At 31.9% G+C, this 27,247-nt stretch overlaps 2 protein-coding genes across 12 annotated transcripts in view; both read right to left on the bottom strand.

Annotated features, from left to right (window-relative positions):
- LOC116766151 (proton channel OtopLc) overlaps nucleotides 1–10,509 on the bottom strand; it is a 28,047-nt gene extending 17,538 nt beyond the window's left edge. For 2 of the 9 annotated variants that reach the window (XM_061522743.1, XM_061522749.1), the window contains exon 1: nucleotides 1,486–1,646. The gene's annotated coding sequence lies outside the window, so the exon portion shown is untranslated. Of the gene's footprint in view, nucleotides 1–1,382; nucleotides 1,402–1,485; nucleotides 1,648–3,416; nucleotides 3,538–10,281 lie in introns of those variants that run through there. The other 7 variants (XM_061522752.1, XM_061522751.1, XM_061522744.1 and 4 more) reach the window with 6 other exon arrangements.
- Nucleotides 10,510–14,043: 3,534 nt separating this feature from the next.
- Nucleotides 14,044–27,247, bottom strand: part of LOC116766129 (proton channel OtopLc) — a 47,214-nt gene continuing 34,010 nt past the window's right edge. For all 3 annotated transcript variants that reach the window (XM_032655816.2, XM_061522853.1, XM_032655817.2), the window contains 6 exons: nucleotides 24,684–24,801; nucleotides 23,920–24,028; nucleotides 21,517–21,675; nucleotides 20,416–20,576; nucleotides 19,867–20,029; nucleotides 14,044–17,223 (listed from right to left, as the gene is read on the bottom strand). In XM_032655816.2, the coding sequence (XP_032511707.1) occupies nucleotides 16,217–17,223; nucleotides 19,867–20,029; nucleotides 20,416–20,576; nucleotides 21,517–21,675; nucleotides 23,920–24,028; nucleotides 24,684–24,801 (1,717 nt within the window). In that variant the 3' untranslated portion in view covers nucleotides 14,044–16,216. The remainder of the gene's footprint in view (nucleotides 17,224–19,866; nucleotides 20,030–20,415; nucleotides 20,577–21,516; nucleotides 21,676–23,919; nucleotides 24,029–24,683; nucleotides 24,802–27,247) is intronic.

The raw sequence follows: 27,247 nt of genomic DNA, 5'->3' as shown, positions 1-27,247 counted from the left end.
TAACAATTAATTTAATCCTATTCGTCATCGATACGCTTAATAAAAGTTTGCAACGCCACACTTCATACGTATCGTTCCCAGGTTTTTGTTAGTAAACGTTATCATATGATTGTATTAAATTATTAACGTATTTTATTGAATGAGAAACAGGAATTGTTTCGTTTGTAGTGTGACGATGCAACTTGTGATAATCAAAGAGATCAGATTGCTTTAAGTCATTAAAATCCTGAATTAAAACGAGCCCAAGTCAATTTACAGTTAACAACACACATGTTGACTATCGAGAAAAAATCATTTAAAACTATTCTTAAACTTTCAAATATAAAATACTCCGTAAAGGGAGTATTTGTGAAGCATTTTTCCAACCTGTTGCATTTCATATTTTACTGAACAAGAACTTTTACATTTTCTGGCTTTATCAGGGAATGGATACCAAACTGTCCACTGCAGTTCTCGTAAAGCATACTCTGTTTTGGCTTCTGACTGTTTTTCTTACAGACAAAGGCCTGTGAAAAATGTTCTACATAAGTTGCAATACTCCAAAGCTTTTCAAGAGACCTTCAATTTTAAACCCAATAGTTTTAATAGCTACCATGACTATTCGACATTACTTCTCACCCTCGAAAATATTCTCAACTATATAATAATAAATTTAAAAAATATATAAATATTAACGAGACATTTATAAAAAATAATTATTCTTTAATTAAATAATAAAATATTTTTGACATAAATAAATTTCTTATAATCCGTATTTAACTTTAAAACGGGGAGGTTCAATGTAGAATATGTACTATAGGAAATTATTTTTGAGTAAATTTACCTGAACGAGGAATTTAAAAATAGCTACAATCCCCTACCTTGGTAAGGTCCAGTGAGTTTTTCTGACCACACCTTCATGTAACACAATCACCGCAATAAAAATTTAAAAAGACTTCTTTTTAAACATACCCTTGATATAAATATAGCGAAGATACTATAAAACTACGATGATATCATGTCAGTCAGCATTCAGACTACGCTATTATATTTGGACATGCATATACCAATGTTTTATGTGAACGCAATCTAATTTCATTTTGAGACATCTGGGTCGCTATTCCGTAGACCGATATACAAATGAGTAAGGAACTATGACATCATCGTGTCTGAAAGGACCACAGGAAGCTATACGTAAAATGAGGTCAACGTAAAAGCTGGCTTCATAGAATTTGTCTTGAAACTTATATATTAATACTACATCATAACTAACGAATACATACATCGATATAAATTTTATATACATACATATTTACTGACGGAAATCTATCGAGTAAAAGACTCGAGCAGTATACTAGCTAAACGATATTCTCTACGATATTAAAATGACATTCGAGGCTCACGAGGGATCGAGGTTCTGGAAGTGGCAAGCGGGAGACGTCGCTGGTGTTAGAAAACGGACTGTATTGTGTGCTGTGTGGGTCGTTATTTTATCGGTTCACCAACCTTTTGACACTGAAATTCAGACACGTCCGTATCAACGTTCTCGGCGAACGTGACGCCGCGTCTAGCGCGGCTCACGGCGTCCGCCACGGCGCGGCTAGACTCGCGCGCGACCAAACGCGCCCGCGACCAGACTGCCCGGTTCGCGCGTTTTCCCTACAACTGAAACGATTTCCCACCGCATGCGCACATCAACTCTGCATTGTTCTGCAAATAGGGCTGGGCCTCGCTCGCACCCAGTGCCGGTACACGCGCGCCTCTGAGGATGGACGTTCTTTAAACTAGCCTGAGTCAGTTACGCAATCACAGGGTTAATGTATCACGCTAACAAACGCACGCAACACGTTAAAATGAAAGAGCTCGTCATTCATATTATATAAAAATAATACATTTAACCAATTCTATATCTACATTAAATCGTACCTTATTATTTTTTACATACAGTGTTATGAATGAACATATGAAGACGAAATCTTCAATACAAGAAAAACGATAAGAGTTTTTGCCTGTCACAGTCATCCATGAGGGAAGAGTTCAATGTTCAATGTAATCTATTGGCACGTATTAGCATATTGACCCAATTCTTCCATTCCAAGTTGTCAAGCTATTTCAAGAACGCGAACATTGGAATATAAACAGTCAACAAGCGCCCACAAATGTCGATGTAAACAATTTGTTTCCAAGTAACAAACGCCCTCGTTTTACGCGAATGTACTCGGAATGATGCGTTTGTAACACGAGGCGGCTAGCCGGTCACGAGTGACCACTTGTGATCGCTATCACCAAGCTTCTGACGGAATCATCATCAAGAATTGTCAAGAAATAGCAAAAAAATCAATCATTTTGAATTTCTCTAATATTATATAAATGTTTGAGTAAATATTAAATACGTTCCCAATAATTTTATATTCATAATAATAAGTAAGATATTTGTAATGCAAATGTTTAAATTTAGATCGCAATATATGAGTGAGACCAATAATTTTTGTTGTCGTAATCCTGTTAAGAAATGTTCTGTTATGGAAGTATGCAAAACTAGACCGGATAGCTCCGTAATAATATAATAAACGCGAGTTGCTGGAGAGAACTGAGTATTATACAGAGACGAGCAATTAGTATTTCCTTGGAAATATTATCTCGGTGAGAACTGGCCCACGTCCAAACACCCTTATAATATAAATTAATATCCAGCACCCTCATATATTGATTCTAAATCATTACACTCATTAAACAGTGATAAATCATTATCAATTGTTGTTATTTTTTTTATTTTATTTATTTGGTTTAGAATTAAACAGTGAGAATGTAACAGTAAAGTCTTTCCTTTATAATTTCCATTAAATTATAATTTCTAGATATTAAAAAGTTTGTACATTAAATAATTTTATATATGTCACCGATTAATAATGAATACAATCTTTTATCTCAATTATAATATCGTTACAATGAAATTTCATAAATCCAATATGATTCTGATTCTTAACTTCCTTGCGTCTTTTAAAATTTAAGTATTTCTCTAAACTATACGCAAATTTATTTTTTTTAAACAAATTTAACATTGACGATCATTTAATAAAATATTTTTTTTGTTAATGCAAATAATACAATCCTACACTATGTAAATTTAAAACAATTACACCTTATACCTTAGGTATACAAATATACACTTCTGATATTACAAGCTTTGAATTGTAAGTTTTTTACTAAAACTTTAAAATGGCTAACCCGCTAGAGCCTCTGGCACGCTGTTGAATGAAATTTGTTAACTTCGAATAATATTTCAAATATAAATAATAAATCATTTCTTATACTTTACAATAGTTGATTTCTAATAATAATAACAAATAATTAACGTTACGCGCTCGGGTTCAAAATCGAAATCATATTTAAGGCGAAAATCAAAATATCAAAGTTTATATCCAAAACAAACTCACATTATACAGACGCCGCTAATCCGGTATATATTTATAATAACAACATAACAATAACAATGTTATCCAACTAAAATAACAAAAATAAATCGCAACAATGTTCGTTTAATAACAAACGCAACAACACGGTTACCGAACATGTTTATAAGAGCTTGGAAGCTCGCGCCATGTTTTTTTTGTTGAAGCGAGACAAAAAATAAAGGAATTCTTTCGGCTAACTTCGACAACTTCCGTGAGGCGTTCGCTTTGAGAAGACAGTTTAATGCGGATAGGACTTTGATGTGGGAATCTTGAGTAGATTATCATTGTATGTAAATTAGAATCTAATATTAAGGAATATGTGTCAAAGATAAGGAATCTTAAACACAACTGTTACTGAATAAGAATTATTTGAATAATAGTACCCATTGAATGACGTTTTAGGAAAAATTTGAAAATATTTAGTATAAGATTATTAGAAAAAGTTTTTTTGAGAAATAACTCTGATATATGAAGCGATATCCTCTATAACCTTAACATTTGTAAGACATAAAAGCATCGGAAACAGATGGGGGCGAATGTGTGGGGTTTTCGATTGTCCCATAGTTTCGTAACGGCCGTACATCATGTCACTCTGTAAATAACGTAGACGTCATGGGATCATAACGCCAGGGCATTTATAAAATAGATGCCACCGTTGTGTGAAGCTAACTTCAGTACATACACAAACTCGATGTCATATTATAACTTTATACGTAACAACCGTATTCGTAATTTAATTAAAAACCAACAATTAGCGTGTAAACCTAAAATGTCTTATAAAAGCGAAAACCTTACAGCTGCGCGATTTAAATCTCCTGCCGCCAAAAGATAAATTAGAAGTGTAATTACGAAGAAATTTTTTTCTCTACATCACCTGTCGCGGGCAAGTCAACGCACCTGACGGCCACACGAACACAAAAAATATAAATCACCTTTTAAACGGGCCTTTAACAAACTCTTTATTTTTGTAAAATATAAAAAAAATATTATACGTATTATATTATATCTAACACTATTATAAACTAAAGAAAACTATGCTTTTTTGTTATTAAATAAATTCTAGTTACTCGTTTCATAAAACGATCATTGTGAATGTTGCGAGGCGAATTACCTCCGGGATTCGACTCGCAGAGATATATATTTTTTTATTCCGCAGTTTGAAAGTAATCCGTAACAAAGAGCAAACGATTGTGCTTGGCTATAATTATGGTGAATCTGCCTTTGTGCTAGAGCTATAAAATGGCAGCGAAGGGCTGCTGACGGTTATCTCGGCATCAGATCCATTACGAACATTAATTGTCTTATGTTTTCGATACCATTTGAAGCACTGAAAAAATTGCAACTTAATTTTTTATTTTACCTTAAAATAATCTCATACCTTTTACCTCTCGAAATAGAAAGTAAACTACTTTCTTAACTTACTTACTTAAACATCACACATAATAAGTATGTAAAATGTTACCAAATAAATATCTACAAGTTTTTTTCTTATTTAATTATTTTTTTAGCCCTTCTCGCCATTTAATGTTAATAGTGTTACTAGGAAATAAGAGATGTTTATCTTAACTGGCTCCATATCCATTTCTATCTACCGACTTTCCGAGATATAAGAGCCATTCATGCCGGAGATAGACAAACATTCACTATCTGGAACACGCACGCCTAATGTTTATTTGTCCGTCTGTCATAACAGTAGCCGCTTATAACCTGTTAACTTCCATTATACGAGATAAATACAATTGATAAAAATAGTATGGATCGCACATAGCGACAAACAAAAATGTATAAAATGTCAAAAAAATATTATTTCCAGTCCAGACTTGACAGGTTAAAAGCATTCACTTATTTTCATAAAAAATATATTTTATTTATTAGCGCCATCTAGTTTTAATTTCGGATTTATCTTTTATACCCAGTGCCAGTGTCAGTATTGTTTTAAGTAAGCTAAATTGTTACCGTTTCATAATCACACATCCACTGATACAGTGAATTGATATCTAAAATCAAGTTTTCACTCGGATGCGGGTCTTGGAAGGTCTTTGAAGCGTGATCACGTATATCAGACCACTTTATATGTGATAGTTTTCTTTGGATAGCCAACGTTGTATTAAATTTCAAACAGCCAGTTTTACTTCAATCGTTTTATTGCTTCACATTCGTTAAGCTGTTTCATTAATTAGAGAAAATTTTTAGCAACAAAAAATGTTTCTTTATCAACAATAAATAATATATTTTTAATGGATCACGTCTCAATTAAATATATTTTTAAATTCCATATTTTATCTTTCGAATAATTAGTCTTCTTAAAAACCTTTGCAAATACAGAACTTATCTTAAATGAAAAAAATCTTAATGTATCTACTAGTTTTGGTACAAATTTATATAATTTACATGTAACACGTTTATTTAAATTAGGCTTGTAGTCGTTCACTAACCCCTGGACATTGTCATCATGAAATGCGGCCGTACGATAGCATCTGTAATTTACTAAAAGCTATGTTTGACTCCCTGCATTTGTCCTTTCAATTAAATTTGTATAGATAACATTCAAATACTATCTCAAATGTAAAATTATTAAAACAATACAATGTTAATCAGTGCTTTAGTTGTATTTAATCAATCATAGTAGAGCCTCCATTGATTTTATTTATGAATTCGTATTTTTTTCTGTTTTTATTGAATTGACATTCGCAAATACACACCTTAAAGCAGCAGATAACTATAAAGTTACTAAAACAATTTGTTTCTATGGATAAAATATTATTATATAAAAGAAATTAATAAAATTCGACGAGGATTTATTTTAGAGGATTTATATAAATTATTATTTTTCATTAGATAATTATAAAAAAGAGCGAAGGTTAAACTATGGAATATGATATGAATTATACTCGTATATTAAAACAAAAGAAGTATAACAAACTTGCTTTCATACAATTTATGCATAGCTATAAATGAGCCAATGAATCGTCAAAAAGCTATTAGTATGCAGCACCGCCCGACGGATATTACGGGCGAAACGTCACTTCCTACACATATATATGTACATACATACACACATACATGCCTGCACAAAACGTGTACATAGTCTGAGGCTCCATATTATATCTCAAATAAACAAAATACCCGTTGACAGTTATAAGACAATCAAAACGCAAACTTGTCTGCAGTAGAAAATAAATGTGGTACTAAATTAGCATTTCAAAGCCATAAGAAGTTAAAATATCTGGAGACCTTTTAAATATATTATATTATTTTATGAAAACTATAAAAAAATTATATAAAACAAAAAATATATACTTTACATTGGAAATTTAAACAGTAGAAGTTAAAACGTGAAACAAACACCTGCTGCCCCTCGAGGGTGTGAACATAGCACGTAGTTACGTTGGTGACGTAACTACGTGAACGTAGTACACAGAGTCGGATAATAAACATGCTTTTTAAAAGGTCAACGTACCCATAAAGCTTTGTTTGGCTTATACGTAAAAATATATATCCAAAGTTCTTTTATATATGGGTAGGAATTGAATTTGTAATTTGTATACAATACAAGGCTACAATATAAAAAGAAAATTTGATATCAAGAACATACCAGAAACGGGATCCAAAAGTACTAAAATAAAATAAATGACATATAATACTTATCTGACAGATTTCTTCGTGGTAATGATTTTTTTGCTCCACATAAATATAATAATTTTATAGTAAATTTTTCCTTATACGAATATCAATTGGCGCACAAAGGAAACCTAAATGTATGAAATATAAAATCAAATATGAATGTTAGTAAATGATTGTTAGATAACTTAAAGTAAACACCAATTGTATATAGGGTATCCAATGACAAGTATCCGGTATCCTTTGTAACTCAACAAATTAATTCTTGTCATCTGCCGCAAGTAATACGCAGATGTTTACAATTTTACCTGCCATTAAGAACTAATTATTAAATATATGTTATTTTACGTGAATAATTTTAATTATTTTTCACATTGCGTCTCAACCGAGCGAGGGCTCTTCCACCACCCCTCCGGTCAATGAACCGACGAAAGTAACTTGCAGTTTGATACTATTAGGATTAGCACCGATCAATGATGCTTAACGTCATACGTGAGTACTAACCCTAAAGATAGTAAAATACAAAGCGATTCTAAATATCCCATTGATATTAAAAATGTCAGAGTCTAAGGAATTACGGCTATAGGTATGTTCATGTATTTGTGACTCTATCACTCAAGGCTATTGATCTGACTTTTGTATGAGACAAGCACAAAAATAAGCAACATTTTTAAACAGTGTAACATATTTTTAGAGTGGCAATGAAACGTATTTGATACTAGCTGTGCCTGCGACTTTGTAGATACAATAGAAAAAAATTCTTTTTTATTATTTCTCTATTTAAATTGTTGTATTTTTTTTAAACCAAACCCAAAAAAAAAGAGGATTATTATAAGTTTTATGTCGTTATCTATCTGCATGTGTGTGTTTATATGTCTGTCTGCGGCATCGTATCTCTTAAAAAGATCGACAAATTCTGAAGCGACATTCATATCAAATGGGGTTTCCTCGTGATGTAACATGTGTTTGGTTAAAATCGGTCCAGCACTATCACATCTTTTTCAAAATGATGTAATTGATTATTGGCATACGATAACTCCATTCAATACTTCACGTGTGTCAGTGTTATAGCTAAATGACAATTGATGCGTAAAACTTTTTTTTAAGTTATAATTTTTATTCATTATAGAAGTAAGCCTCATTGATATGGCTTCAGTATATGGCTTTATAAGATTAGCGATAGAAAACAGCCAGACAAATATTCTGACAATTATTATTTCCTATTTAATCACGTTAATAATGGTGAATTTAATATAGTTCTTTTCGTGTTTATATCTCACGTAAAGTCAGGTGCAGTTGTTAGTTTTTATCTCATGTTCACAAAAGAAGGCCATCCTTTTGCTTTAAATCCTAGCGTCCCATGTCACGGCACTACAGCTCCGCGGGGAACACATGTACTTGTATGCTTATAGTACAATAGAATCGATTAATGATTCTACAGCATTCAATGTCGCCCCCGTATTAGTCACTAATTGGTCAGCAGTCAGTTAAAACAAAAGGCTCCCTTTAAAACTCGCTACCCCTGAACTTTGGAGATTAATTAGAAGTCTTTGATACCACGCACTCGTATTGTGAGCGAGGGGACTGATCTCATATAACGTTTTGATGTTGTGTCATAAATATGAATATTATATAATTTGTTTTAAGGGTTATTTTTGCATGACAAGATTGCGTGTGCACTTCATTTGATAGAGTTGTTCAAAAACTTTTAGTGCTGAGTGCTATGTATGTATGAACATTTTATGAAAGGAACAGGCAGGAATTAATGTATTTATTTTCTTTGTCCTGGTGTATCTGTAGATTGTGATGGATAATGAGGAATATTACACTATACACGCCTACACAGTATATCGTATACTTACTTCTTGGACAATAATTATAAAGCAGATTTTATACTATGAACTATTTAAATTATTTGAAGCTATCCAAACTACGAAGGGAATCGGTTCTTAAACATTATGTTTGTACACATAAAAATCAACTATAACAAAATCAACTATAACACATAAAAATAAACTAAACAATAACAAAAAAACTAATCATACCATAAAAGTTGAATAATTACAACTCATTATGTGGGAAGTCGTTTGTAGGTGTATACAAACACATTCGTAAGCAATTAAGAGACAATAAATAGTTTATTTCAATTCATGTTGTATCGCTGGCTATTGCGTAACGCCAGGGTCATTTAATAGTGGACCGTGAACTCGACTCGATCGCTTTTCGTGTTAAAACCTGTTCTTAAGTTTAACCTCATTAAATAAAAATATAACCCAACGTTATTTAATCATATTGAGCTAAAATCCGCGATGTATATTATTAATCAATGACATAACTGTCTATGAAAAAAGTAATAGCGCTTTGTGGGATCTTGGTTAAAGTTTATTGTTGGTCTCTGATTAACATTCAGCTAGTCGAACTGCAGACCTTGAATTTGAGACATCAATATGCAATTTTGTAATGTGGCAATTCGGTCAAGAGTCAATTAAAAGTTGTCTTGCACTGATTGAACGGGGCCTTATACGTCAATGTGTGTTGCCGTCTTGTTATAGGACTTCGATGAGAGAAACTTGTCTATTTACTAAAAACAAGTTAAGGAGGATTTTATACAGCCTCTATGTAGTATGTCTTCTTGCATCTATAATGTTATTATTTTCTTTTGTGTCTCCTAACGACTGCGTTCGATTCAAAAAAACTCATTATAAATCAAGGTTTTTGTTGCCTGTACCATTACGTTGTTTGAGACTGCATAGTTGTAGGTAAGTGTAGAAAAAATACGTCCTTACAGTACAATGATAAGCATTTATAATTAACATTAATAACATAATATTGTAAAAAATATATATAGTGTCTGTGCATGCATGAATTAAATTCTGTATTCTTAACAATAGGTTTCTCAAAAAGTAAAAAAATGTTCAGAATTCTCGGCAGTTATTTTAACGGTATGTATAATCTTAATCGCAATGATAACACTGACGGTTTAATTATAATCTCCAACCGGTATAGATGTAATGATATCAACGTGTGGTTACCGACCGCTAGTCTGGGATTCCTTATTGCTGAAGAGCATATTTATAAGTTATTATAACATTGTAGCATTGTAAAGTAACATGCAAACCTACAACAGTTACATTTTATATTATAGTATTATTAAAAGCATTAAAACTTATACATCTAATTAAAACGATATATATGTAGATAAGATTAATAATTCAACAATGCTTACTTTATCATTTTCTTGACGCGAAAACCACTATAAGAAAATATGTATTTTTCGACCGAAGTATCGAAATCCACTCACTCACGGAACCAAAATTTCTATCTGTGACACAGTTACAAAAAAGGTCATAGACCGAACGGTAATGACCTCTATAATATTATTTTTGAATTGTAATATAAACGAACGCTCCAAATCGCGGGCGAGCGATCAAGTCCAAAGCCCGACACCAACTCACCGGCCGCTGCTCATAGCCTTGTTTATTACGTTACAGCTATGGCTGCCATGAGCCCTTTGTGTTGGAAGCCAGACACGCTACCCTCCTCCCCTCTTTGAACTTATCTATAGCTATACTTTCCCTCCATTTTCCATCGATTTTCAGCCATTCATGTTCTTGAGAGCTGGGGTGCATTTCGATGTGTGTTTGGCCGTTTTAGGGTTCAACATCCCAATTATATGATCTCATTTATCTTAAAATTTCCTTCAAATTTAAGCATAAATAATATATTAATAAAAAAATAATCCTCATCTTTGTTCACATCTTCGATAGGTAGGTAGAACTTGTAAAAGAAAAATGTATTATTGTTAAAAAAAAATTGATATTTAGTTACAAATATATATGTTTTAAAATAAGTTTCAATTAAATTGTAATATTTAAACATTGCAAGAGTTCCTTAACCAACTCGCTCCTGACAATATTTTCGTGTAAGGTGATGCTCAATTTTAGATAGAGAGTTACTTTGAAGTTAAGATTAGATTGTAGGAGTGAGGTGAGTAAAGGTGTAGGTTTTAAAAGAGATTAATGTAGGCGGTGTCAGTGTAACATACGAGTATGTATATCTAATTAACAATATCACGTGTCCCGTTACATCTGAGTGCTTTAGTGAAAGGGATAGTAATAATTAATACTTAGGAACCTGTTGCTCGACTATCGTATAGTTACAGTAACATATTTTATATTTCTATTCCATACAAAAAAAACTATCTGACCTATAATTTGTCTAATTGATTAATGAAATGAATAAATTTATACATAAAATTTATAATTATAAAATCTATATCCCCACCATACAAAAGTTTTGACAGGTTATGAAGCGACTTTAATAATTAAAATTAAAAAAAATACCCAAGTCACGGAACCGTCCAGATAAAATTACAGTTAAAATTAACTGTGATACTGAAATAGTTATCAAGCAGACGTTTTGAAAGGTCTTATTATAAGCGAAGTCAATCTCAACCGAAGTTTAAACTGGCTTGAACGCGATAATTACATTTAAAAAAAGTGCCAAATCTCAAAAGTTGTTTCATCCAGAAGATAATTAAGAATAAAAGAAAACAATAAAGATATACTCGTATACATAAAGGTATGTTTTAGAAAGACGAAATTGAATTCTTCGTAATATTATCGAAAATATAGATAACGTGGTCTGAAGTGAAGTAAAATGATGGAGATATTTTATAAAAATAGAAATTTGGCTACGATTTGGGAGCTTCGTTACTACGAGGGGTGCCAGTCGAGGGGGATCGCAGATATGCAGCGAAGGATAACAATTTATCACGGAATATAAAATTTGGATGAGGCAAGATTTATTCAATATAGTAGGTATTTGTTTAAAAATCTGCAGTAGTTAGTTATTACTAATTAAATAAAAGACTCAATAGTAATACTCTAAAAACATTTAACAAATGCTTTACAATATCTCAAAAGAATACTAAGATTTTATGGTTAATTTGCATCTTCACCCTTAATATAAGTTCATTATGATTTATTTCATATATCTTTAAAATGGTTTACTTTATTATATAATGTTAGGAACGGTAAAAAAAATGCTTATAAAAATATCTTCTATGCTCCGAGTCGTCCGCCATTGCACTTCCTCTGTTTATGCATGCTCTGTATTGATCAGCCTTCTGTTCCAGTTTTGGGATAGTTAACAATATGTACATTAATATATTTATGGTAATAAAGACATATAAAAGGTACAGAAGTAAATAGACATCATTATAAATAAAAGATTGAATCAAAACGCTCAATATTTATAAATCGTAGAAGTCAGCACAAATTATTCTCAAAACAAGTTCGTCATGATATTAATGATATAGGCGTATCGTAGAATGAAGTCTTCAAACCGACAGACATATATTTTTATCTTAATAAATTGATGGCATTACTTAGGAGGCTCTATATCATCGCCATTTTGTGTTATGAAGACGGATCATTCAACGTCTGATTATATAAATGAAAAAAAAACATAGAATTTTACATTAAGTCTTATGATTTATAGGTATTTACTGATATATTTTTAATCTACTTTCTACATATTAATATTTCTTGTGGATATAATGTTTTAATTTAATTTTTTTTCAGTACATTTTACAACTATTTATTGTAAAATCGTGGTCTTCTTTCTAACCGCATTTACATAGTATACTCCGCTAATATGTTGTTAAATAGAGAAGATAATATTTTTCATTGACCTCACAGCACCGGCTTTATTAAAACAGCCAAATTTAAATTATCACAAAAAAATCCTCAAAGAAAAACATGTAATAAAGCTATTAAGGTACAAGCTTGTGAACTCACCGAGTAATAGTTCTAATGTCACCAAAAATATTTGATATTTAAAATAAGAGATTTTTTAATAAACATTGATAGTGTTTTTGAATTTTTACGATCAAAAACTAATGAATTATAATGTATGGCAAAGCCCGCAAGTTGTAGAGTTGTATAAAAACTTTCGTCTCGAGAAAATCTTAATAGGTACTTTAAGCTCCAACACAACAAAGGTGTGACGAACAGACCAGACGAATACAAACGATTTATGACGACCGTCACAAAAAATTATCATAACACGAAATCACTGGGTTAATGTATGCGGCGCATTCACACTAATAAATACAGCTTTAATAGTTTCAATGCAATAGGATTGTCAACTTATATCTAATAAAAAAATAATCTGTCAAAATTTAACTTAAATACGTGTTGATATTATTCCTATGGGAGTCATAAGACGTGTGTGACAACCCTATCCAATTGATACTCAATATCATCTCCAATACGGTCAATAGAACGAGATAACAGGCTCGAGACTTTTTGTCTGACTTTTATTAGGACTGTTCTGTCGTTATGCAAAACAAGTATTGTCCAAAATGTCTATTGTAACACCAGTTTAAACATTCACAATATTAATTTAATAATGTATCTCTCTTTTGTGTCCCCACGGCTGAGAGACTTTGTCATGGGTTACATAGCTATATAGAATTACTATTATATTTGTGGGTAATTAATTAATTTAGTATCAATAGATAAGTTTTATCTTCATCTTCCTCAATCGCAAACAGAAATCATAGTAACAATGCTTTAATGTCTACTGCATCACATACGAATCCTCTGATTATAAATGTCACTTTTGCCCATGGGACACTCACAACATGTGTGCCAATCATTGTATTTAAGTATTTAATCAATCAATGTTAACATATATGAATATCGTTTTCACTACTCTCTATTCTTATTTTTATTAACATTTTTACGTGATTAATATTGATTATGTATCTCTAACAAAACTTCCAGTTCATAGTAATTCTTAGCAGCTGTGTGTGGAAATCAACTAATATTTGGCAACCATAGTCCTATCACCGAGCTTTAGAGTTGGCAATTACAATAATTTTATATCGATTTATAAATAATAGTAAAAAAAACTAAAGTTAGTACGTATAAATATAGATTCGTTGTAATGGAAGGTGAATATCAGAACAAAATACACGATATACGATAGTTTCAAGAAAGTTTATTTGTTTGTAAACGATAAACATCCAATGTGTTACTCTTACTCTCTATTCACAGTATTATAACCTAAACGAAATAAATAGTATACAAATATAATAGCAAATTACTCTAGTATCACTATCACTTTAAATTTGTCGGTTCATAAATAATTACAATGACCACTGAGTTTTCACGTGTGTAAACATTGAGACAAATAAAGAAATCTTAAAATATATAACATTGATTTGGAAATAATTTCTGAATTAAAATATTTATTTACAGATCATGTCGTCTATTTTTGCCTTTTAAAATTTTTATTTAATTATCAGAAACGGCCGTAACATAGATTTTATTCTTAGCTTTGTCAGATCTTTTATTTTGGTAGAAGAATTTTCTTAAATAAATAATAATAAAATATAACAATATCTTGGTTTTAGCGAGCGAGGACAGTTACGAAGGTAGATGAAAATTTAAAAAAAAACCGAACATCTCACAGAAAAACAAATGAAAACATTACAAGTTAGAGTTTTACAAATATTAAATATTTAAATGAGTATTCAGATACATTAAAGTTATTTCTTAATCTTCTACAATACACAAAGTAAAACTATTCACTGCAATATACACATTCCTTGTCATCTCACCGATACGACTTAATACAAATATTATTTTTAACCATGCTCCAGGACTATTCAGAAATCTCTTCGTACAAACATTATATACGCTGAAAGTAAAATAGAATTAATATTGCCAGTATATGTGCGACTAAATTACTTTATAATGTAGAAGGTTAAAAAAATTAAGTTATTTTATTTTCCCTCAAAATTCATACTTGATCCGTATTAACTTCGTCTTCTTAACATAATACCGAATCTACCCACATCTATTGTTCAAGCTTCATAAATTCTTTATTGAGTACTATAAAAATTGTAATCAGTAAATTGAGCAATGATAATATAGGTAGTATTTTACATTATAAAAATTTATAAAACGTTAGGTGTGTAATAAAATCAATAAATTATCAGATATCAAAATTATGAGTATATTAAAACTATACCGAGTACTTAATTTTAACTTTGAAAGTCATAACCACTGTTCGTCATTGTGAAACTGTATCCGATTAAAGTCATTATTAAAATCGTTCAAAATATAATATATTAAAATTAAATATAAACCATATAAATGTTCTACATTCGTATAAAACTTTGGTGTCACGTTTGCCTAGCTAGAACTACTGGGTCCATCAATGTTGCTTCGTAAATGTATCCAAAATACAGTCGCTACATTTACATCGCAAAATATATAGCTATCAGACTATACTCCATAGTGTAAAGAGTGACCTAAAATACACGTACTGTTTATAAAGGTTTCCAAAAAAATATTAGGTCGATATCATTGTTCCCGCTGTCTAATGAAAATCTTTTGCTTGTGTCCATCAAAAGTATTGTTGAAATAAAATGAATGTGTTAATTTTTCACATAATTATGTACTGGGTGTATGTAGGTACACTTACTAAGTATTGACTATAATATTACGGTTGTACAAAAAACTGTTACAGTATTTGTTTACGATAAGAGCACAAGCAAACTAGGAATTAGTGTATGTTGATGTGGATGAAAAAGTATGATTTTTTTAAAAAATATTACCTATTGGAAGACACTCTCATTGAAGCTTATTTGAGTTATGCGATGGAGATGAAATCTGTATATGGAATGTGGATGTAAGTCTATACCTATACTAAGCAATCTAAGTCTTCTAAACATGATAATGTGATGAACACAGGAACGCAAGCGCTCCACTACTACATAACAACACAGTTCAACCAAAAAATAACATCAAAAAATTTAAACGCTAAAAGTAATATAATTCAACCCGTCTCATTGAGAAATACTGTATCATATAAACATATCTCTTTATCATAGTTAAAGCGATTCATAAAGCTACAAATAAATAACACATTAAAATATCTAAATACAATAACTTAACATTACAGCAGTCAACTTTAACACAAATACAAGCAAAGGTCACTGTATCAAACGGTACAGTGACAATAAGAAGGAAAAGTGTGCATAAAATATACATGATCATTCTTATACATACAAGTATGGCACTAATACAACGCCACGGTTCTACTTTTAAAAATATTTATTCAATAGTAATCTTCGGCACAATTCGCTACATGTAAGCTGGCTTCATCTTGTACGCCCTCTTCCATATTTCACACAGACAGACAGTTGAATGGAAACGGTAAAATATAGCCAAGGGCATCGAAACGTGTGTTATAATGGTCCAAGCCCACAAACCATAGAAATGCAATTGTATGGGATGAGATTCCGCTCGTGATTTCTCCAATGTATTGATTGCCCACATCGCTAAATTTGTTACGAGAAGAAAGGTTACTATTTCTCTGCCTGGCTTTTTACGTAACTGTTCCGGCGTTTTCGCTGATCTTCTACTAGCGTCCAAAATAAACATCGTCTGACATGTGGTTTGAACCAAGGACGACAGGGCAGTTATTAGAATAAGAATCGTATTTTTTTCTATAGTGAAATGTCCACCGATGATTGTGAATGTACCATAAATGAACATGCCAGTCTGAGCTCCGACGAGCAGTATATTGTCGAGTTCCAAATTTCTGTTGCCATCGTACTTGAGATTCCTAACGCATACCATTCCAGCCAAACTTGCAAATGTCGTCATAGCGTACAGCGCCAATTCACAAACGTTTACCTCAACCACAGCTAAAGTTGCATATTCTCTTCTCGATATAAGAACGAAGAATAGAATCAGAGATATTATCGTCAGAACCAATACCAAGATACCGAAGAATAGACCTTTATGAGCTCGGGCGCAGTCCACGCTGTATAAATGAGGAGATTTCTTATATGCCAATCCTTCCAGTATACGCGCCTTGGCTATAGCTTCGGCGACATCTTTAGATGGATACTTGGAAATATTTTTCCACATAACGTAAAGTATCGCAGCACATATCAGTGAATACTCGATGGTGCATGGGAACAGGAACGGAGAGGCGTCTTGTACCAAGGACCCCATTATGTTCGTCCGCCGGCATTCGAAGATATGATGGGGTCCCTTGAGACCGCGCGGGACTCGGAGATGTGCAGCGGCGGGATGAGACGGCGGGACTTCGGTGGACAAAGAAGCGAAGGCTTTTTGAAATGCTGGAAATGAAAAAGTATAGAATTAATAACCTTAGTTTAATTAAACAGCTGAAGATAATTTGTTACAGCCAAAAATTACATTCTTGAACAACAAATAAATAAAAATATTTTATATTTGAAATTGTTTGAAACATGAAATCATGACAGGTTTCGATTTTTTACTATTTTAATACAGAAATATTTCTTCACTCCCTTTTGGTTTGAACATGTCAGCCATTGTATTCGATTAGAATTTCGACTCATGAAAAATATAATTACAAATTTAAAAAAAGTCAATAATCCTTATTCAATATTACGTTATCTGTGTGATATATTAAAGGAAATATTTCAGCTATTATAACATCTATATCAATAATAGTTGAACTATTTGCTTCCAACGGTAGATATCTCCTATCGGTTCTTCCGCAATTGAATTCAGGTCACCATTCCTTCCGAGGTCAGCCGTTATAGGAATGCTACGGACAACGAAGCCTTGACTTATGTGTACCTTCATTTATTACATACGTTATATAAAAATAATTAATTTCATATATCATTGTACATAGTTAAAAATATTATGATATCTTTTCATACCGTTGTCTTTGTGAGATTTTTTACTGTCGAGCTTAATTTCTATTGAATTATCAGTTTATATGAACCAATTTGATAACGCTATTGGAAATGATTAAAATTGGTGAATGAAAAAATACAGCTTCGCTTGATATTTTCTTTCTTATTCAATGTTTGGTATTAAAATCAATAAGACCAAGATGGTTATATGTGACCGAATAGGTGATATGAATATCGCGTGTTACACAATCTTTATAGCTATTATAATACACTAACCGCGTGTCACATGAGGTAAATAAGCCCGGGTCAAGCGTTCATAAATTGAAACAAAGAGGCTCGCGTGAAGGCATTGCGCGGTCGTGTAGTGCATAAAAAATTAGGTTATCCGGTTTATAAAACGGAAAACATTCTGGTTTATAGGAACTCCTGACATGTTTTGATACTTACGAACACATTTATTTAATCTTAATGTATTTACAATTGATGTTTTGTTTGGAGAACTTACGGTTTTTGAAGTTGGTTAGAATCATTAAGTTCGGTAACAAATATATGAAAACTCTTTGTTAATATTCTCAAAACCGCATTTTAAATAAAAAGCACGTTTACTATTACTCTACTTACTAGTCTGCTACTAAAAAATAACTTTTATTTTTATGACAATTTCTCAATAGTCTATTTATTCCAAGTGAATGTATCTAAGGAGATCTAAGACTTTCGAGTGTTTTATTCATTTAAATGAAACTAATATATTTCGGATATACTACGCGGATTTTATTATTTTAAAACTACATTACCCCGACGTTTCGGTTACTTTCGACGTTTCGGTTGCTGAAAAGTAACCGAAACGTCGGGATCGTGTAGTTTTAAAATAATAAAATCCGCGTTGTATATGCGAAATATATTAATTTCATTTAAATAAATGTATCTTTTTTTATATGTGGTATAATTATAAAAGAAATAACTAAATCTCATTATAAATTACGTCATGTTTCAATATTCGTATGTACAGAATCAGTCTCAATGATTCTCGTGTCAACATCACACATCATTACAGCGATTTAGCGTCTATTCGTTTGTGAAATTCTGTTCTCGGAGTTGACATTTTGTTAAATAAAAACCTGTAGGGGGCTCATTTCTACTTGCACTCAGTGTAGCGCGTAATAAGGCCCTTCCACCCGATGTAAATATAAGCAGACAATATGGCAACTAACAAAGGAATATTGATACGTATGTAAAAATAACGCTATATAGAGATCGAGCGTCATAATTATGTAAAGTTATATGTATATTGTTAATAATTTTTGTGAAATCAACTTGATCAGTAAAAATAATCTCACACACCACCATCACTCACATGTGCGAGATATTTATAACGAAATAAATTTATTATAACATATATGTATGACAAATCAGTATCGAATTGTCCCTAAACGTAAGGGAGTGCGAGAAGCAACGTCATTATAGATGTAAAACGACAATATGGAATGTAGGATACGAGTACACGGCACTCAATAGCAACGTTCCGTCAAAGACGGATGTATTTCGTTTATCAGGAGACGTATGTTCAACATATTTCCTAAATTGAATTCTTTTAGATCCCCTCCTCATACGACAGAACATGAATTTGATTGAATGTCATCTGAACTAGAGCTTGGAGTGTGCTGGTTTCTGCTCTTATTATTCCATCAATGATTAGGAGTTGGAAAATATTAGTATTTTTAAAAGCAACGATTTTATTGATATTAGTTACATTTCATAATATTGGAATGCAAATAAAGAATCTTTTTAATACTTTTGGTCGTAAATAGATGTTAAAATATTGTAAATCGGCTCTACAATCTTAGTTTATGAATGTGAAAAAGCATCTCGTGCGTTATTTCGTCCGTTCCACCAATGAAATCTCATTGACAAGTTCAGACAAAGATGAAGACGGAGAAGCACCTCAACATTTGTCCGAGGAATAATGATGTTAAGTGCAGACATCAAAAATAAAAACATGGCATTTCCCTTTAAACTTGAAATGTTATCACAGATATAAGTAAAAATCATTTTAACATAACCGAAACGAGCTACCTCCTATTTTACTTAACTTACCCAATCGATGTGATAATCCTATAGTCTTATTTTCGGGGTCATAAAAGGTCAATATCTCATGTTTCGTCTCCTGAACCAGCACATTGAGCCAAACACTGAGATTCGTGCCGACCATGTGCATGAGGCCGAATCTAGCCACTATTTTGTGTTTGTAAACTTTCATCTGAAATTGTTATGTGTATTTTTAATGGTATGAAACATAAAATTGTACAAATTTTTGGTTGTGAATGTAAAAACATCTTTATATGTAGAGATGTTTTGTATCAGATATAGCATCTGAATAAACAACGCGAACTTTGTCAAAAGAATGATTTATTATTCAACATAGAATAAATGTTTTACGAGCTTAGAAGGAAAAAATGTTAAAATTCCACAATCTCTTTGAAATAAGATTGATGAACACAATCTAGACAGAAATTAATTCGTTTTATGCAAAAACACGAAACATTTTTCAAATATTTTTTTACTTGAATACTAAAATTACAAAGATAACAATACCTATTATAATTTAATTTCAAGATGCAGTTTAAAACCAGCTCATAAACTAACCTCATTATTTAGAAAGATGAAGTACATCTGAATGAAGATGAATGCCATCCTAGTGGCCGGTGTCAGGGCGAGCAGGACATTGTGACAGTTCGTGTTCCTCTCCAACTCCCAATACTGACCGAATTCCAAGCCGGAGTATATCATGGAACCGATGCCAAACGCTGACGACAAAGTTATATTTAAGGACAAATAAATTGATTATATTATAAGAGTACCAACAGTTACAGGCTCAGAGAGCTCCAACTATACTTTCAACTATGTTTAGTAAATTTTCAAGGGTCTGAAGAGCGCTTCTAAATAATTTCACTAGTAGTTATATATGTACAGTAGCTGGGCAAATCCTATAGAAACATAATTCGAACATTTTTTGCGAGGCATAATTGTGAATTATAATTAAAATCTGTGAACACAAATTTTATTATATAATAAAAAAAAAATTTGAAAGCATTAAAAAATTCGAGTAAATAAAAGTCACTGGTTTAATTCATGCAAACGTATTCAGAGGATGAATGAAAGAGTTGAATCGCGTTTTGTCCTTTTTTAGCTCTTTCGCTCAGCCTCGGGTTAAATGAAAATAGTCCAGAGCTCCTGAGGGCCACTTGCCCCAGTTGCGATACCAACTGTAATGAAAACGGGACATAACAAATAATAGAAATAATATCCGCCTTGTTATTGTTACTACTAACATACTTCCAGATAATTCCTTTTTATTTTTGCTTTCAACTTTACTCTTTTATTTCGTGGATGGGACATTCTCCTCGGTTTGCATATTTCTGAACAATGGAAACGTAAGTTTTGTCTCATTTATATTCCAGTGTATTAATTCGTGTCTTTTACCTTTATACTAAAAATTTGGTAGTCAAAAGTCAGAGACTTTTTTTTAAATACAACAACTATTACGAAAATATGTGAATAAAACCCATAACTTGATATTGCTACTTAATAAAATAATCTCAGACGTCTGACGTAGGTACATGCTTCAATACTTAGATCCCTATTTCTATTTCTCTTTCGTACATTAAGTAAGACATATTTGAAGTAAAACAAACGGCTCAATAAAATTCTAAGGATAATTTGTGCAAATAAGCCACGATAACTCACCAACAGCCCCCATTCTTAAGTAGAAGCTTCCATAATGATGCGTTCGTGTTGCAAGAGCGAAGCCCAAAGACAGTCGCTTCCCAGCGAGCTGCGGCGGAGCGGTGCGTTCGGAACGAGACGACGTCTCCGATTCAGATTGAGATGAACTTGAGTCTGACTCTGTTTGGATATAAATAAAATAGATGCTGAATATAAGTTATTTATGTAGAAATTAAGTTACCGTACTATAGTTTATTAGCTATGTAATAATATCATAAAATCTTTAAAAAAAAAATCCAATAATTTTGTTTGAGAATAAATTATAAAAAAAATTAATTTAAATTACAGAAACAAGATGAAGAATAACAAAAAGATTGAACATAAAAAAAATATTTACTATCACAGATGTTAAGACGATTAATATATATATTTATGCACATAAAACTATGATTATACATTTAATTGAAAGGTTTCAGACGGTAATAGTATACGTTAACGAAAGCTTCAGACGGCGGTGTAGCAAAGCAATGAAAAACTTGAGCCAGAAGAAGCCGCACGCCATTTCAATCTGTCGCAAACAGCTTATGTCAAATAGGATTTATATTTCTCAATCCATCCAACCATATCGTCTTTAATTATCTATAAACCTTTCTCATATATTTTACCCATTATTTTTATTTCTTTTTAATTCTTTAAATATAACCATCTCCGTATCAAACATATATTGATATAAAGTGATGTTATTTCTTCGTTTGATGAACGATACCTTCCTCCATTCCATAGTTTTAACATAAAAACTTTATTAATTAAGACAAGAAAGCGTTTGTTTCTGAAATATTCGGCTTTACATTAGCCGGTGAGCTCAAGTTTCGCCCGCATTTAAAGTTTTGGAATACTAAGCGACTTTGGGAACAAAACAGTCCAAAAACCTCGAACCTTCGTTTGGTATAAAGGACTTAGAGATTACAGGATTATAATTATTATAATAAATTAAGACAGAAGCGAGCCAAGCAGTCTCCTAACCGTTCATCAGTTTTAAGCTGCCCTATATTCCACTACAGAATATATATCAACAAAATTACATTATTTTTATTATCTTCTTTTGACTTTTGGTTTTATTTTTAAGCTTATAATGAACGAAATCGTAAAATCTTGATTTTGAAGATAATTTTCAAATGAAATGGCCAATTTCACATAATAATGACATTTACTAAATATAATGAAACTTGTAAACGGAATCAGTGAGTTGTCTGTTATTCCGCTTGTCTCTTGAACAAACTCAGTTAACAGATGGTATAGTCGCAAAACTGGATTGCAGGCATAATGAGAAAGGCTGTTTATTTTAAGACTTGAGCTAACTTCGGCAACATGCGCGTTAACTTTTAATTTTTTATTTAGTTATCTTTAATGAGTTGTAATATTTTGACGAAATTTTAAAAGAAATGTGTTTTATTTTGAAAGAATATGTTAGTTACACCATTTATAACTCAAGAACGGCTGAACCGGTTTTCATGTTTTTTATTGTCATCATCATCATCATCAGCATCAGCCTAACGGAGGCCACTGCTGAACAATGGCCTCTTCTCACATGGAGAAGGTTAGAGCATTAACCACCACGCTTGCTCAAGATGAGTTGGCGATTTCAATCTTATAATTTGAAATTATAATACCAGGTTTCCTCACGATGTTTTTCTTCACCGTCCGTCAGTGGTGTCTTAAATACTCTTTAGAACTTTCTAAACTGTACTTACATATGACTCGGAAAATATCACATTGGTGCTTGCCAGGTTTCGAACCCGCGCCCTAACGTATGACAGGCGGGCCTTTAACCTCCAGACCACCCCGACATTTTTATATTTTATTGTATTTATAAACTATTAAAATGTTTACAGAAGTATTAACACAAAGAAAAAACTTACTTTTCCATACAAAATGTTAATGAGTCTTGTAGTCTACGAACATCTTATATTCATCCCATAGACAAGGAAAATTCTCCCCTCAAATCAATGAAACTTGATATAAGAGAGGCTACGAAGTAACTTTCCGATTTATGAATATTTTAGATTTAAAAAGTCTGTCATGATCTTAGCAATAAAAAGGGTGTGACATATATATGAATTGTAAATTTTTACGCCGTTCGGAAAGTTATAAAAAAACATAAAACTATCACAAAATTAACATTGACTTTTAGGGGCTCCGCTTGTAAACTATAAAAACTATAGCATTATACCTACAATACATACATATATAAGTAAAGTTGTGAATCAATAATGAGTAATATTATTTTGTCACCAACAAGCCATACAATTATATCATTTCTCAACCCCAAATAAAATAAATCCAGTCAATTTCAAACCTTATTTCGTTCTATCAAAGTTACAAGTAAGTTATTAACCCAGGCAAGTTATAACTTGGGCTACTCACTGGCAACGACAGTGGTGTCAGCAGCTGACCTGGACCTGTCTCGGAGTAAGGCAGCGTACATGTACAGCAAGAAGACCATACTGCCGATGTATAAATAGAGGTAGAAGCCCTGCGAACAAAGACCTGGATTATACGGCGATACATGCAATAATATTTTTAAAACAATCAGATTAAAAAAGAGGAACATGTAGATTTAAATTCAATGAAATTTATTCCTTTCCTGAGAGATAGATATGTTTGCATTGGTGAACAAATCCATCCCACGGGAATCATTATCCTCTCGGGGTAGATGTATTCTTTGTTAGCACCATAAAATACGATACACGTCTGTACTAAATTTCAACATTCGTATATATTTTTTGTAAATTTCTGCTTGAACAATAAACAAAAATTTTATTTATATAAGGTATAATATTAATTTAAATGTATTATTTATTAGAAAGTAATAACCATTGATTTTACATATCTAAGTTAAACCCTTTATTTGTTGTTTTTAAAATTCTGTATTTAATATTCATGATATTAGCTAATCACGTTATTACTAATGTCAAAGCCTTAATAGATCCGGGCTTAGGTACAGAAATATTATTCAAGATTCCACTATTAAGGTAAAATTGAAAATAAAATCACTTTACACACTAACTGACCTATAAGACACAGATGAAGTGCGAATATTCAAATTAGGTCCGATTTCAAATGTATCGAGTTATGATTCCGCTTTGAATTGCCTTATGAAAAGAATTTGCTATTTTAATATTACTTACTTCATAAAACGACGGAGGAATGTACGTGGAGATGACCTCTGCCATGGGGAATGCCACTCCCATAACTACGAGCAGTTTACCATAGAGAGCTGATAAAGTGGTCGCGAGCGCGTCTCCGCTAATGACAAAACAGAGAAATAAATATAATATTACACTTGTATTATACTGTGTTACATATAAAAAAATAATAGTTATACAAGTTTAAAGTAATGGTTCATAGGTGAATTTTTTCTGAGATTTAATACAAAACACGTGTCTATAAAAGGTAAAAAAAAAATATCTCAGAACTGTTACATTAATTTACATAAAAGCTCGGAAGAACGCGGACGTGCTTCTGAAACTCGGCGACCATAATACTAAACAGTGAAGAGGCACTCATGATGTCTAAAGAAAGTTTTAATTAATCCAATCGTCAGATAAAAGCAATTTAGCCTTCACAGCTCTTGCAAATACAATCTCCAGATAATCCCTATTCATTCATCAAAGCTACGATGAGATGAAAGTACTTTTTATTGACAATGCTTATGGAATTAGACGCTAAAGCTTTTCCCTAAAAAAAAAATTTCCTCTAGAATGTTTAGAAAGTATGAGTGATCATTATTTCCTCGTTTCCCATAACTCAAGTACATCAAATTTGACCTGGCATGTCATTAATATCAAGAGTACCCGTCAAAGAAATTTAAAGACGATTTGGGGATGTGAATATTTATCCCATTCAACATACACTCGACGTTGTCATTACTGAGATTAAAAATTAAACGAGATAATTGTAGCGAGAAGTAGTTAATCGTTCTAGTGATATAATTACCCTACAATTTTGATAACTTAATCGAGACTAACTGTTGCACCTTAATCTAATCACAAAAACCTTTTAAAAGTTAATTAGATCGGTTCCATCGCTCTTCCTGTTACTAGAATAGGCTTTTATCGTGATTTCCTTTATCCATTCCTAATATTTGATGGAGTGAAGGCTGGGGGCGAAAGCACTAAGCCAGTCTTATTAGTGTTTTTATATTCCTTACGTTAAATACAGAAAGCCCTCTTTCTTCTTCAGCTATTTTTATATTTCTAAAATAAATTAAAGTATTCAAATATTATATTTCATGTTAAATTTTATTAAATTTATAGTCTTATACATATAGAATTAGTAAACTTCTGTCCTTATTATCTAGTTATTATCATTGGGCTCTATGTATTAATGTAAGTAGATTTGGCTTGTAGCGAGATTGCCTTCTGACCTCCAAAGCCCATTAAAGGCGAACCGGTGCCTAAAATTAGATTAAATCTCCGCTCCAGCGTTTATCTTCATCTAGTACATGATGAAGCAAAATTACTTGCAATATTTAACACGATATTTAAACTTTTACGATAGATATCAATATTTTATGTAATAATTTCATAGTTTTGAATGAAATTTTTAATAACTATAGCAGTATAGCAGTTTAACGAGTAATTAAGATTTTAAAAAATACTGAAGATAAACTTCCGACAGTTTTTTTCCGAGTAAAACATAATCTTCTAGTTGCTTAAATAGTTCAAAAATTACTAAAATAAATTAGTTAGATCGCAAAATTGCTTGTAAATTATACTGAAAGATGTAACACACAAAACTATCATATAATCTTGTGACAACATAAGAATATTAATCCACACATTGTTATCGCCCATCCCCAATCTCGCTGTTTATTTGGAAATATTTTTTCGTATAGTTTTCTGTGAACTGAAAACAATAACAGCATCCTGTTTTAAATGGGAGACGTTTCCTTGAAACTAAGGGGCATAGAAGTAACGAACAATATGTTGTTGAGCGTTCACTAGCGTATAAAATATTAAGAGTTCACTTGTGCCGCCCTCGGGGCGCGAAGGGTTGTCTTTCAAATGTGTACACGTCAAATATTCGTTGCACGTTTCTACAACAATCGAGGGTTATAGAGGAATTAACAATCAGAGGGACTGAAACAAGGAACCTTTTAAATTAGCCACAGCATTTAACATTGACAGCGAATCTATTTCATATTATGTAGAATAAGTATGTATGATAGCGAGTTACTAACAGCCATAAATAAAAGACGACCATAGTACAAGATCCCTTTGCATAGTCACTCGTCATTCCGTCGTTAAAGTATTATTCAAAAATGTTTCAAACTTGAGGTATCTTTTCGTCTGGTTTCTGGGAGCTCTTAACGTTCCCTCGGGGAAAAAGGGCCCCCTCTCGCATGCCTCGTTGCCATGGAAACGGTGTGTTATTGGCTCCCCACAGCTATTGTAACTAAATATACATATATATATACATACACACAGCCCTGGCCCAGATGATGTAAACTTGATTCTGCTCCCCGATTTGACCAAAACTTTATGGCAATCGAAATTTTGAAATCTAATAGCTATTCACAATTAAAGGAACATATAAATGGAGTCTTAATTTTTCTATGTTAATCATATTTATCTAATAATAGTATATAAAATTGTTAATTAAATAATATAAAACTAAATATAAACGGTCGAGAGCGTTTTAAAATTGAATAATAGGCATATTTAATATTAGTCTCAGATAATTATATTTT

The sequence above is a fragment of the Danaus plexippus genome, chromosome 15, assembly GCF_018135715.1.
Source record: "Danaus plexippus chromosome 15, MEX_DaPlex, whole genome shotgun sequence".
NCBI lineage: Eukaryota > Metazoa > Arthropoda > Insecta > Lepidoptera > Nymphalidae > Danaus > Danaus plexippus.
The sequence above is the reverse complement of the archived record's forward strand: the minus strand, read 5'-3'. Positions and strand labels throughout refer to the sequence as shown.